The 15,926-nt window shown below is 37.8% G+C and overlaps 1 protein-coding gene across 2 annotated transcripts; it reads left to right on the top strand.

The window, feature by feature from the left end:
- The first annotated feature begins 5,606 nt into the window (after positions 1–5,606).
- LOC143893738 (uncharacterized) lies at positions 5,607–10,189 on the top strand. 2 transcript variants are annotated; one of them, XM_077399454.1, is made up of 4 exons: positions 5,607–8,160; positions 8,530–8,622; positions 9,117–9,210; positions 9,369–10,189. In XM_077399454.1, exons 1-4 carry the CDS (start codon positions 7,948–7,950, stop codon positions 9,500–9,502), a joined length of 534 nt encoding a protein of 177 aa, XP_077255580.1. In that variant the 5' UTR covers positions 5,607–7,947; the 3' UTR covers positions 9,503–10,189. The 2 variants fall into 2 exon arrangements, 1 of the variants encoding a protein (XP_077255580.1); XR_013255908.1 differs by lacking the exon at positions 5,607–8,160 and adding an exon at positions 8,180–8,297.
- Positions 10,190–15,926: the final 5,737 nt, after the last annotated feature.

Here is a 15,926-nt window from a genome sequence, read left to right as displayed (position 1 = left end):
CCCGATGTGCCACATAATGCACGTATTTTATCGTCATTTAAATGCATTCAGCGGCAAGAGTCAAGCACACGTCTGATTTCTTTTTAAGTGAAGCTAATATTTTAGAGATCTTGCTGACAAAACTATCTCGAATACGCATACACCAACGTAAGATTCTTTCGGCTTCTAATCGTCTTTCAGTAGGATTTTTAATATTAAGTTTGTTTTCGATATCTTCAATTGCCACAGGAATAAGAAATTGTATGTAATTTCGTGACCAAAACTTTTATATTTTCTAGTAATATTTTTGCAATATCGCGATTTTTGTTCGCAGGTACGCATTTAGAATTCTTTCTCTCATAATATCATCGCATATTATATAGCCATTTACGATCAGAATATTTTCTTTGTCTATCTTGTTCTTGCTGAGAATGTACAAGATAATATTTTCTTTTTCTATCTCGTTCTTGCTGAGAATATATAAAATAATATTTTCTTTTTCTATCTCGTTCTTGCTGAGAATGTATAAGATAATCTTTTCTTTTTCTATCTCGTTCTTGCTGAGAATGTATAAGATAATCTTTTCTTTTTCTATCTCGTTCTTGCTGAGAATGTATAAGATATCTTTTCTTTTTCTATCTCGTTCTTGCTGAGAATGTATAAGATAATCTTTTCTTTTTCTATCTCGTTCTTGCTGAGAATGTATAAGATAATCTTTTCTTTTTCTATCTCGTTCTTGCTGAGAATGTATAAGATAATATTTTCTTTGTCTATCTCGTCCTTGCTGAGAATGTATAAGATATTTTCGCTTATTAAGGCGATTATTTGCTAAGTTGTCTTTATACTGACGTTGTCTTTTAGCACGATTGTCTTCTGAATTCTGATATCGACTCCGTTTTTTAGCACAATCATTTTCTGAATCTTGTTCCTCTCGACATTGTTTCTTAGCGCGATTAATTTTAGTATTATTAACACAATTGTTTTCTGAATTCTGATATCGACGCCGTTTTTTAGCACGATCATTTTCTGACGAGTCCTGTTCCTCTCGACAACGTTTCTCAGCGCAATTATTTCCAGTATTACTAATGTTTTCACAGGAATCTTTCTGAGATAAATGTCTATTTATACGTAGAGCAGTCGCTTTAGCTTCTCTATCTCTTATTACTGCTAATGGAAGCACTGTCTGAGCATCACTTTGTGGATCTTGAGGAAAATGTTCAATTGTATTCGATTCAAAAATCTTCAACAAATGTGAACGCATTACTCTATGATCATATCTAACTTTGTCAGGTTTAATATTAAACAATAATGAAATCGCAAAAGCTATAGCAAAAACTCCGCAATCATTACAATTTGGTTGATATTGTACAGTAGGAAATTCGACAGGATTATTCTCAAAGTCGTACATTGGAAATAATTTTCTCAAGAATATCTCGTGATGTTCGTGCAATTCTTGTTTATTTTGTGAATCATAGATATATATTTTTGTTGTATCGTAATAACTACATACCCAATGTGCATTTCTATCTATAAGTTTTGGATCTGGACAATTGAATGGAGCTGACGCACTGTGCAATATTTGTATATGTTTTCTATTTTTTGGTATACTTTGAATAAATTGAGGCAATTGAATTCGCCATGTTCCGTCAGGTTTATAATCTGAACAACTTCGCAAAAGTGTATGGAAATGATCCATATGAGCGTCCGTAATCCATTCGCCTCGAATAATTATATTTTTTTCTTTAGACTTTAAAATTACTTTCTTTTTTAAATTCTGTTTGGATCGATTATTTGGTAAATTCTGTTTGCATCGTTGCTGCTTTGTAGCGCGATTTTCTGAATCCTGTTTTTCTGCCCGACATTCTTTAGCGCAATTACTTTTAAAATGTCTTTTCATACGTTGAGCAGTCGCTTTAGCCTCTCTATCTCTTATCACTGCTAATGGAAGTACCTTTTGAGGATTAGCACATTGCAAATCCTGAGGAAAATGTTCCATAACATTATTTTCCAAAATTTGTATCAAATGTGAACGCATAAACTTATATTCATACTTTACTTTATCAGGTTTAATATTGAATAACAATGAAGTAGCAAAAGCTATAGCAAAAACACCACAATCGCTACAGTTCGGTTGACGTTGCACATTAGGAAATTTGACGGAATGTTTTTTAAAGTCATGTGCTGGAAATAATTTTTCCAAGAATCGCTCATGATCTTTACACAATGTTTTATTATGTGAGGAATCATATACAAATATATTTTTTGTATCATAATAGCAACACACCCAATGTGACGAACTACACAATATTTGAATGTGTTTTTTATTTTGTGACACAGGTAGAATTGTATCAAGCAATTGTATTGGCCGTGTTCCGACAGGTCTATAATCTGAACAACCTTGTAAAAGTCTATGGAAATGATCCATATGTACGTCCGTAAGCCATTCGCCTCGGGTAATTATATCTTTGTCTGCAGACTTTAAAATAATATTTTGAGTCTTTACAGACATTGTATAAAATAAGCGCACAACAGATTTCTTAAAGCGCAAAGCAATTAATTTTATAGGCGCAGAGCAGCCGATTTTTATAGACGCAAAGCAGCCAATCTTTATAGGCGTAGAGCAGCCGATTTTTATGGGCGCAAAGCAGCCGACTTTTAAAGGCGCTAAGCAGCCGAAGTTTATAGGCGCAGAGCAGCCGATTTTTATAGGCGCAAAGCAGCCGACTTTTAAAGGCGCAAAGCAGCCAAAGTTTAAAGGCGCAAAGCAGCCGATGTTTGTAGGCGCAGAGCAGCCGATTTTTATAGGCGCAAAGCAGCCGAAGTTAAAAGGCGCAGAGCAGCCGATTTTTATGGGCGCAAAGCAACCGACTATTAAAGGCGCAAAGCAGCCGAAGTTGAAAGGCGCAGAGCAGCCGATCTTTATAGGCGCAGAGCAGCCGACTTTTATGGGCGCAAAGCAGCCGCTTTAAAGGCGCAAAGCAGCCGGAGTTTAAAGGCGCAGAGCAGCCGATCTTTATAGGCGCAAAGCAGCCAACCTTAAAAAAAAAGAAAAAAAAGAAAAAAAAAAAGATATAAAGAGAAAAATGTAAAGAGAGAGAGAGAGAGAGAGAGAGAGAGAGAGAGAGAGAGAGAGAGAGAGAGAGAAAGAGGGAGAGAAAGAGACTTACCTGTAGAAAATAAAGGACAATCTAAAACAAATAGAAATAGTATAACATTAAACTCTAAATCAGTATTATTATAAACAATTAACTCCTTACCAAACTCCTTACGTCATTTTTAAATAAAAGTTTAATTGATAAAAAGGAATAGCCCACCATCTACATTGCTACGCACGCGGCAAAATATTCGGAGAAGCGCTTTATAAACAACTGCTATGCAGAAATGTAACTCATGTATGGCTGTTATTATTTAAGCAGCGCTCCTCCCAATGCCTTACCATGCGCCTAAGCAACGTAAACGTTAGGTTACTCTTTGTCGAATCGTATGGACACACTGATTCGCTTATCCTTATTAATTAATTTTTCATTAATTACTGAGAAAAATGGTAAAGAACTTTTTGATTCAGTTTAACCGGCTCTACCTGTCACAAGAAGTAGTCAACTTATTTTTATTTATTTATTTATTTATTACTTGAGACATCCTATATATATATTAATATAATATGCAGGATATAATATACAGGGTATGGTCAAACCAACACTATCTTATGTACCTCTTGTAACCGTACAACTTTTGTCTGAAACATTTTTCTCTAAAATGTCGCGTTTACGAATAAATCGGGTGATACGAGTGCTCTAAGACACCCTCTATATTAATATAATATATATGATGAGTTATTTTAATCAACGCAGACAAATATCTCGAAAAATATGATATGAAAGACTGACGCGAGTCACATTATTGATGTCATCGTTTTTAAGAAATTTTAAAAGCGACTAATTTCTTATATAAAACTTGATTTTTTCCTTGAAATAAGAGTGGTATATCTCGTCGAGACGTTTTCAAAACATTATGATAAAACTCTTTACATTTGCAATAAATGCGTCTGCAAAATACAATCGAATTTTTTCAAATAATTTTTTCTATTTTTGTTTACAACAACCGATTTCTTTCATTATTCTACATATAAAAGTATAAAAGTAAAGTCGACAAGTGAATACTTTACAAGATATTTCATATTTTATTTTAAAATACAAAATTTAAAATAGAAAATTCTTGATAAAAGAGAGCTTTATTATAGTGTTTTGAAAACGTCCCGACGAGATCTGTAACTTTTAACACCAAAAACTACGGAGCGCACTGTGTGGACCTCGTCATCGGCAACCTGGGACACGTAGACATCGCATTCAACGTATTATTACACCTGGACACCGAAAACTACGAAGCGCACTGTGTGGACCTCGTCATCGGCAACCTGGGACACCTAGACATCGAATTCAACGTACGATTACACCTGGACACCGAAAACTATGAAGCGCACTATCTGGATCCCGTCATCGGCAACCTGGGACACGTGGACATCGAATTCAAGATATTAATACACGTAGACACCAAAAACTACGGAGCGCACTATGTGGACCTCGTCATCGGCAACCTGGGACACGTAGACATCGCATTCAACATATTATTACACCTGGACACCGAAAACTATGAAGCGCACTGTGTGGACCTCGTCATCGGCAACCTGGGACACGTGGACATCGAATTCAAGGTATTAATACACGTAGACACCGAAAACTACGAAGCGCACTATGTGGACCTCGTCATCGGCAACCTGGGACACCTAGACATCGAATTCAACGTACGATTACACCTGGACACCGAAAACTACGAAGCGCACTGTGTGGACCTCGTCATCGGCAACCTGGGACACGTGGACATCGAATTCAACGTATTATTACACCTGGACACCGAAAACTACGAAGCGCACTGTGTGGACCTCGTCATCGGCAACCTGGGACACGTGGACATCGAATTCAAGGTATTAATACACGTAGACACCGAAAACTACGGAGCGCACTATGTGGACCTCGTCATCGGCAACCTGGGACACCTAGACATCGAATTCAACGTACGATTACACCTGGACACTGAAAACTACGAAGCGCACTGTGTGGACCTCGTCATCGGCAACCTGGGACACGTGGACATCGAATTCAAGGTATTAATACACGTAGACACCGAAAACTACGGAGCGCACTATGTGGACCTCGTCATCGGCAACCTGGGACACGTAGACATCGAATTCAACGTATTATTACACCTGGACACCGAAATCTATGAAGCGCATTATCTGGATCCCGTCATCGGCAACCTGAGACACGTGGACATCGAATTCAAGATATTAATACACGTAGACACCAAAAACTACGGAGCGCACTGTGTGGACCTCGTCATCGGCAACCTGGGACACGTAGACATCGCATTCAACGTATTATTACACCTGGACACCGAAAACTACGAAGCGCACTGTGTGGACCTCGTCATCGGCAACCTGGGACACGTGAACATTGAATTCAAGGTATTAATACACGTAGACACCGAAAACTACGGAGCGCACTATGTGGACCTTGTCATCGGCAACCTGGGACACCTAGACATCGCATTCAACGTACGATTACACCTGGACACCGAAAACTATGAAGCGCATTATCTGGATCCCGTCATCGGCAACCTGGGACACGTGGACATCGAATTCAAGATATTAATACACGTAGACACCAAAAACTACGGAGCGCACTATGTGGACCTCGTCATCGGCAACCTGGGACACGTAGACATCGAATTCAACGTATTATTACACCTGGACACCGAAAACTATAAAGCGCACTATCTGGACCTTGTCATCGGCAACCTGGGATACATAGACATCAAATTCAAGCTTGATTCATAAGAATCGACTTAAAAATTCCCTAGCGGCACTTTCTGCCAAGCATAGAGAACCTACTTTTCCGTTGACTCAATATTTATTATATATATACCTAATTTTTACTTAAATAGAAATCTTCCTCCTGACCGATAAGTTTATCGACCTAATTTTGAAATACGCGCGCGATATCGAAACTGGCGATACCTGCGCCGCCAGCGTCGAAAAAGTGAAAGTGACGTTTCTCTGATAGATCGCGGCGTTAGGAGGAGGAGGAGGAGGAGGAGGAGGAGGAGGAGGAGTATCTTAAAAATAAATTTTCACATTTGGACTTTGCGTCGCAATATCTCCGCTCGTAAGGCACGTAGCGGAATATTATGAGAGAAACCCCCCCCTAATTGGACCCCAAGCTATCGATCAAGCCTACTTAGAACTTGATCCGTTCACTCGTTATCGAGATCTCAACATCTCGGGTACTCGCAACCCGTCGCGTCGCGTAAAAGAGTCACGGTCGGTCTCGCTCCGCGTGTACTTGGCGCGAGACACTACCGTGTCTCTTGATTTCAAGAAAAAAATTAAGTTCTAGCTAAAAAATTAGTCGTTTTTATAAAATTTCTTGAAAACGACATCTACGATATGACTTACATCGGAATCATGTATCTTCCTTTAGACCATACAACTTTTGTCTGAAACATTTTTCCGTAACTTCCATATTTTTTTAGTATTTGCCTGCGTCGATAAAATGACACTCTGTATTTATAAAAAAAGATATAAATAATTGCTTAAGAAAGAAAAAACAATGATACAAGGATATAGATAATTGACTGAAAAAGAAGAAACAATGATATAGACAACTTTAATCATAGTGAATTAAATAAATATATCTCATTTGATTAATGTTACAAATTGTTCAACCATAAAGACAAACTGACCTTTATATCACAAAGTAGATTGTAATTCAATTTTATGTACAATGATAATTATAAACCAGAAAATTCTAATAATTTTGTTATAAATAAAAGTCATAATGCATACGAAAAATGTTTTAAATGTATTCAAGAAGGATATTCTATTGAAAATTGAACGAGAGACATTTCCTGATATCACTGATTTTAAGGTAGTACATCCGTAAACTCTTTTATTTAGGAATCTTGTAAAATTTATAGACAGCATATTAACATGTTCTACACACATGTACAATAGAAATAAAAGTTAGCTTTTTACATACATGTATTTAATGAAAAACTAGATGATAAAAGAACTTGCAAGAATATGACAGCTAACCTTTAAACATTTATAATAGTATACATTAGTGTGTGTGTATATATATGTACATATGAGATTTACACACATCCATAACACGGACAATCCCAACCAAATACTATAATGTCATTTATCTGTAATTAACTTTTTAACAGTATCGTCACGGACAAACTACCTTAAAAATGTTCCAAATAATATCAAAGTATCAAGACGCTAATTTTATATGTATTATGTTACATACCTTAAGACACGTAAACACACGGTTGCATCGAATTCCAGACACAATCCTATAAGTACATAAATATTTAATATTTTTCATAATTATACGCAAAAAGGGACAGCAAATACTCTACTTACAAATTCGAATACCAATTGTTTGCTTCTTTTCTTTGCTTTATTATTAATCCTTGATCAATTTAAGGATTCACATCGTGTCACTCACATGTCACTGACATAAAATCTCAAGACTACAACCATGAACCTAATAAATCATGATAATCGCCAAACTAGCCCTGTCGGTAATCCTAGTTCGATAATCGCGTATCGACGTATCGATAAACAGTATGTATAGCAACAATCTTATAATACATAACCATAGAAAACAAAGAATTAATTATAAGATTACAACACCGCGGGACCATACCGGAAGTAGCCTGCATGCGCATCGGCTACTTCATATGCGATTGGCTGCGTTGCCCGACAACAGCGCCAAAATGTGCGTGCACCTTCAGTTTCGTAATGCAGCGGTCTGGGATTGGCTGTGTCCCCCCTAGCGAGTACGACCGTGAGTTGATGGCGCAGATGTTTATAGAGGAAGGCGGGAAGACCGCGTGTTGCGTATGGTATCATTCGTATTAATTCAACCTACAGTGAGTTTATTTGCTTCTGCAGTTTATGTCAACTTATTATATTACACACCACCGGCGATTATCGCGGACACCCGCGCGGCACTCGGCGCACTTCGCGGATCGACGACAACGAAGCCCAGGCTCGGTATAACCATGATGTCTCAAAGAAACGCAGAAATGAATCCAGCGGATGATCATATATTCGTAAGTGTCAAAAAATATGTAATATATTATTAACGCGAAACGGAACGAGCGTATCATCACCAATCACGCAATCGTGTTTACGTTTTTCTTTGTGCGTTGGCTTACGTGTCGCGTAACGCAAGATTCTCACATAAAATGTAAGACACTACAGCAATGTACGTGCGCTGGTTCTAACTTGACAATAAAGAATTCTTTCCAAGCAGTTACTCTCAAGTCCATCACACATAGTAAACTGAAAAGAATCTGGAAAGAGTTCTTTATTGTCAAGAGTTAATGTGTATATATATAAAGTTTTTAAGTGAGTTGAATCGCTAAAAACTATCAGTGCCAAATAAAGCATTAATAAAATAGTGAATTATTTGTTGCCAGGTAGACATACAGAATAAGGTGAACAATATTGCAAGAGAGCAGCAATATAAAGACAAAATAAAGTCTTTAGAAGCAGACCTGGTAAAAACAAAGGCTCTTGCTGCAAAATTAGAAGCAGACCTTATAAAAACAAAAGTTATTATTACACAGATCTAAATTGTAAGAGTAGAGTCCCACACGAAGTGGATTACGCAAAACGAAACGAGCGTATCATCAATAATTACGCAATCGTGTTCACATTTTTCTTTGTACGTTGGCTTATGTGTCGCGTAACGCAAAATTCTCACATAAAGTGTAAGACGCTACGGCAATATACGTGCGCTGGCCTTAACTTGACAATAAAGAATTTTTTCCAAGCAGTTACTCTCAAGTCCATCACACATAGTAAACTGAAAAGAATCTGGAAAGAGTTCTTTATTGTCAAGAGTTAATGTGTATATATATAAAGTTTTTAAGTGAGTTGAATCGCTAAAAACTATCAGTGCCAAATAAAGCATTAATAAAATAGTGAATTATTTGTTGCCAGGTAGACATACAGAATAAGGTGAACAATATTGCAAGAGAGCAGCAATATGGTAAAAACAAAGGCAGCTCTTGCTGCAAAATCAAGGCCAGCAGCAACAAATACAACACCAGCAACAAATACAGCAGCTGTATCGTCAGCTGAGACAGCACAACCTAGTAAGTATTTAAATAAAAATATAAAGTAAAATATTAAAATTAAATATTATATTATATTATATTATATATATATATACATATATATAATATATATATATATATAGTATATATGATATATAAGATATAAATGTGTATAACAAATTTAAAATTTATTACAGGACCGCCATGGTGGCAAAGAGCGGATCGTAGTCGTTGTAATCGCGGTTGCGGTCGTGATCACGGTCGCGGCCTTGGTAATAACAAATACATGGGAAGAGGAAACCGTAAAATATACCACATTCATTTCCATTAAATTAAACGTAATATATGATAGCATGTTTTTTATTTACGTCGAACACATCTGCGGTCTTTTCGTCATGTAATGATTAATATAATAATAATATTTATAAATAAGAAAGAATGATATAAGATTATTTCCTAATACCTATCTATTCATAATATTAAGTCTAAAGTTTTAAAGAGAACAATATGAGGAATACTTGATCAACACTTTAATTTAAATTTCAAAATGCAATTATGGAGTACAGATATATCGGCTATATATATGGAACAGTAAATTGGTGCGCAAAGAAAAATAAAAGATGAACGTACATTGGTTTTATTACATATTGTTCATTATTATTAGATTAGGCACGTATTACTGGATTTTTCGACACGTGCGATACTTTAAACGCGTTTTCCAACGAGATTTCATTTTTTCAATATTCCTCCGGCATAATTGTATATATTTTAATCATTAAGCGGGGAGCACACACTTCTGCACAACGCATAATGCGTAAGCATAAGAAAATTGATTGGTCCATACACATGTGTATAAGAAAATAGACCAATCAATTTTCTTAAGCCGTGATCAGACTACGGATTGGGATTGAGATTGGATGGAAATTTGACCAATTAGAGCAAAATTCACTAAACTTGAAATCAGTTTTCTCTATTCTGATTGATTAAATTTCAATCCAATCTCAATTCGAATCCGTAGTCTGATCACGGCTTAATGCTTACGCATTATGCGTTGTGCAGAAGTGTGTGCTCCCCGCTTTAACTTCAGTGCCGATTCGACTTTGATATTTAGAAGACTCTTAAACTTGACAAATCATGATCGCACAAACTGTCAGAGTCGGTAATCCCAGGTCGATAATCGCGTATCGATAACAATACGTGTTTGCAATTTTAATGATGCGATCCATGGTACGAAATGCATGCGCAGTGCGGAATTGGCAGAACGTTCGAAAATTGGTTCGATCTTTTTTACGTTTATTCCGCCGATTTTCTTTATACAATGAAATATATTTTCTAATATCCCATGCAGCGGAAAACGTGGAAGCGTAATCTGTACGTACCAATAGTATACATTTTTTTTTATAGATACAATAAACGAATGGCTAGCGTCAATTGCGCTTGTGCAAATTTCGCTTCATGGGACATTATGGCGAAATGTCTGCGATTGAACGAACTTCGTTCCAACAATTCCGCATTGCGCATATAAGGCCCGAACCGAAATCTGTGGGAACTATAAGGCGCCATTTATAAAGGCCGAACCGTTGAAATTTAAGCTGTAAGCCCTTTTCTAAGATGCTAACTTACGAAATCCTTCGCGTAAATAGGGAGGATTCTGTAGTAATGTACGAAAGATAATTTACGCTGACCGTAAACGTAGTATATAGTATAGATATTAAATAATCACAACAGTCGATTATTATTCTTCTCACGACTGTTCATTGCGTCAATTTACTTAGGAAAGTTTACGACTTATCAACAATACAGGCCTGTTTATAAGTCAAGGCCGTTTATAATGCATGAGCCGTGGACTGCGGAGAAAACAAAAAATATCCTTAACGACCTACACGAGCGCCGGGATCGGCCCTCAGTCACGCAGCCATGTACAGCCATTGTGGTGCATTCGCTCAACGCTGCGAGGACGATTTATACCAAATCACGTCAAGTACAAATACGCGACTTCAAAACCGTACCGCCTTCGACCGCCTTAGAGTCGGTCACCTACTTCCGATCGCGCGTTGTTGGTAATAGATTATATATACATTTCACGTAGCGGACAGAAGCAAGACGATGCCTGCTTTAGTGCATGTGACTAGCTAGCTGACCGGCCAAACTGGATATTTTACAAAAGTGACATATCAATATGAGCTAGTGCCTGGCTGAACAGCTATACATCAAATGCTAATAAAACATTAATCCTAATAGCCAGTAACTACAATGCAATAGTTTATGGGCGTAATTAGTCAATGTGAAAGAAGCTTCTGTAAAGCAATCGGAAATCAGTATAACGCCGGATCGTACTAGAGTGGCATTGGCCCAATTGTTTACGATCGCCACGATATAGATCCCGATTAACACTTTACGATACATTATGGACTTTTTCAGACATCCCGGGTCTCTTCGACATCCACCTAAGAACTAACGACTCGTTGTAGACTGACGTCAGTCAAATTCGGCATACTCGCAACTCGTCAGCGTACGCCCGTAATAAAAAAATATCTCGGATATCTCGCCAAACTCGTTACGCGTCGCGTAATCAAATAATAATAATAAAAAATATTAATATAATTAAATTATTTCTATAGGCATGAAGAGAAAAACTCAACGTAGACGGCAATATCGACGTCGATATGACGGAAGGATAATAAGACGATAAGGGACGATAAGCCGACGAAAGTAAATAAGCTTCAAAAAGAAAATGCCGCAATTGCGCGCGACACTCGCACCGCAATTTCCACCAATCGCCATGCACACAGCTAAGTTGTACACACACTGCCGGCACCTTTCACAGCCATCACATCGCGCACTGGCACCGGACACCGCACACCAACAACGCCTACATCAACAACTCAATCCACTCAACAAAAACGCTAAGTATCAAGCTAATCTTTGAAAAATAACAGGTTATGATATTTAATCTTTAGCGTTTAACTGAACTGGGTTTGTTACGCTAGCTATTTTTGTAAATAAAATAAATTTACTGTTTTTTACAGCAAAGAGATGCGGCACGCAGCAAGCACAACGAGCCGGGCGTAACCGACGCCACATATACGCAAGAGGAAGGGAAGAGAGCGGGAAAGCTGGAACGAGCAGAAACAATCCAAAACGTACAATTTAAAATATGTAAAGCGGAAGAAAAAGCGATTACTTGATATTAATAAATCTACTTGTCTATGTTACATGCTTTAGGTCTTTTAAATATCTAGTGATACACTTTGGTATTTTTTTTTTTCGATAGGTAGAATCTAAATTGTAGATATGAACTTTGTCATTCTGTTAAGCAAACCTTTTCATATCTTCAGGTTAATTTAGCCCCTATGCCGATATAGAAACTAAGCAAACCATTATTGAGGAGAATTCATATCCGTTGTATAATTTATTTTTTCTAGTGAGGAAATTTATAGCTTAATTATAGAAAAAATATCTATTCGTAATGTTTAACTTACTCAGCTCGTCAGATGTAAAACGGCAATACTGTTTGAAATGGCATTCAACATGTGCCATTTGCTCGCGACGCATCGTTTGTTGTTAAATAATTTATAAATACATTCTCTCAAGATATTCCAGATAGCGCCCCTCTCGATTACACGCTTCCAGCCTGCGATATAAATCTTTTTATTAGTTCTATTACGTGAAATAATTAGCTTCCATTATCTAATATCTATTTTATTAATTATTTTTATCAATATTGTGTTATGATCACCTAGTGATATGCGCCTTCAACTTTTTAATTTCCTCCTGTTGCTGTTCTTTCATACATATGGAGCATTTCTCTCTGTTGCTCTCTCATCGTTGCCTCCAATTCCAGAATCTTCTTCCTTGATGATGACACTTGCACCTCCTTCCTGACTAATAATATAAATAAATAACCACGAAAACCTCGCACGACAAATTCATATAAAGCCTCCTCGAGGCTGTCTCGAAATTGTTAAAGTAGAATATTTTCTTCCACGACTGTGTTTATATATAAACCGGATACGAGAACGAGAATAAATAAGCTTTTTGTTACCTATCGGTGTGAACATGGTCATTACAAGCGTACCTCGATAACCGTCGCACTCGATACAGCTGGAATATCATACTTTCTATTTTCTAATACCTGAAAAGATCAGAGGTACAAATCATCCTGTGGCAGAAGAAGAGACATGGCGAATATAGTCTTAAATCCAGACGAATATAACTCTGGCCTATAAACTAATCGCAACACGCGAAGGACGTTTATGGAACTGAATGCCACAATAATTTTAGTAAGGAAACACCTATTGGAGATACAGATCGCTTCTGAGTGTATTTTTTAGCGGATGACAGCCCGTACCCTCCAAACCAAAAGTCAGAATACACATGGAGAAAATAGAGGAAAGGCGGGAGGGAGGGAGTCGCAATATTATCAATGTAGCAACAAACAATAGGTGACCTCGTTGAACACTCGCGGAAACGTAGTCGAGTAATAAGATAAGTATATAAGTATAGTAGTCAACTAGTGTAAATCAACAGTCATATATAGAATAGAAAATAGTAAACCGTATATAATACAAGGTATGAAGCTAAAAGTGTTACGGACTATTATTTCTAAAGAAAACAACAATTTAATATTTTGCTCAGTTTTTTTAAAATAATAATCTGTAACCCTTTTAATTGTACACCTTGTATATATTTTTCAATTTCAACATAAAACATAATCGCAATAAAGCATGATTAATGTTAATAAGTCGTTAACTGTAAAATTCTTTATTTATTTTTATTTGCGTGTCCTTACTGAATGTTGTTCGCAACTGTATATGTACCGATATCTTCAGGTATCGATATTTTTGATAATTATTTTTACGTCAGACATAATTTTAATTCATCCAATTTTTATTATGTCTAAACATAATTTTTGTCCAATTTTTATTATGTCTAGACATAATTTTAATTCAGCGATTTTTATATGTCATGACATAATTTTAATTCTGCCGCTAGGGAAATTTTAAGTCGATTTTTATGAATCAAGCTTGAATTCAATGTTTAGGTGTCCCAGGTTGCCGATGACGAGGGTCCACATAGCGCGCTCTATAGTTTTCGGTGTCCAGGTGTATTAATACCTTGAATTAGATGGCCACGTGTTCCAAGTTGCCGATGACGAGGTCCACATAGTGCGCTTCGTAGTTTTCGGTGTCTACATGTATTAATATTTCGAATTCGATATCTACGTGTCCTACATTGGGTGCGTTTAGCCGATACTTTGCTAGCCTAGCAATCGTGAGCAGTCGCTCGTTTTCGCTCGTTTCCTCTTTTTTGACTTACTGGATTAAAAAGAGAGGAAACGAGCAAAAACGAGCAACTGCTCACGATTGCTAAGCTAGCGGAATATCGGCTGAACGCACATATTCAGATTTAAAGTTATTAATACACCTAGACACCAAAAACTATGAAGCGCACTATGTGGACCTCGTCATCAGCAACCTGGGACACCTAGAAATCAATTTCAAGGTATTATTACACGTAGACACCGAAAACTACGGAGCGCAATATGTGGATCTTGTCATCGGCAACCTGGGACACCTAAACATTGAATTCAACATATTATTACACCTGGACACCGAAAACCACGAAGCGCACTATGTGGACCTTGTCATCGGCAACCTGGGATACGTGAACATCGAATTCAAGGTATTAATACACGTAGACACCGAAAACTACGGAGCGCACTATGTGGACCTCGTCATCGGCAACCTGGGACACATGGACATCGAATTCAAGGTATTAATACACGTAGACACCGAAAACTACGGAGCGCACTATGTGGACCTCGTCATCGGCAACCTGGGACACCTAGACATCGAATTCAACGTACGATTACACCTGGACACCGAAAACTATGAAGCGCATTATCTGGATCCCGTCATCGGCAACCTGGGACACGTGGACATCAAATTCAAGATATTAATACACGTAGACACCAAAAACTACGGAGCGCACTATGTGGACCTCGTCATCGGCAACCTGGGGACACGTAGACATCGANTTCAACGTATTATTACACCTGGACACCGAAAACTACGAAACGCACTATGTGGACCTTGTCATCGGCAACCTGGGACACCTAGACATCAAATTCAACGTACGATTACACCTGGACACCGGAAACTATGAAGCGCACTATCTGGATCCCGTCATCGGCAACCTGGGATACGTGGACATCGAATTCAAAATATTAATACACGTAGACACCGAAAACTACGAGAGCGCACTATGTGGACCTTGTCATCGGCAACCTGGATACGTGAACATCGAATTCAGGGTATTAATACACGTAGACACCGAAAACTACGGAGCGCACTGTGTGGACCTCGTCATCGGCAACATGGGACACGTAGACATCGCATTCAACGTATTATTACACCTGGACACCGAAAACTATGAAGCGCACTATGTGGACCTCGTCATCGGCAACCTGGGACACGTGAACATCGAATTCAAGGTATTAATACACGTAGACACCGAAACTACGGAGAGCGCACTATGTGGACCCTCGTCATCGGCAAACCTGGGACACCTAGACATCAAATTCAACGTACGATTACACATGGACACTGAAAACTATGAAGCGCATTATCTGGATCCCGTCATCGGCAACCTGGGACACGTGGACATCGAATTCAAGATATTAATACACGTAGACACCAAAAACTACGGAGCGCACTATGTGGACCTCGTCATCGGCAACCTGGGACACGTAG

Source organism: Temnothorax americanus, unplaced genomic scaffold (assembly GCF_048541705.1).
Source record: "Temnothorax americanus isolate GAGA-0224 unplaced genomic scaffold, ASM4854170v1 Scaffold126, whole genome shotgun sequence".
NCBI lineage: Eukaryota > Metazoa > Arthropoda > Insecta > Hymenoptera > Formicidae > Temnothorax > Temnothorax americanus.
Note: the sequence above shows the minus strand (reverse complement) of the source record. Positions and strands in the feature narration are given on the sequence as shown.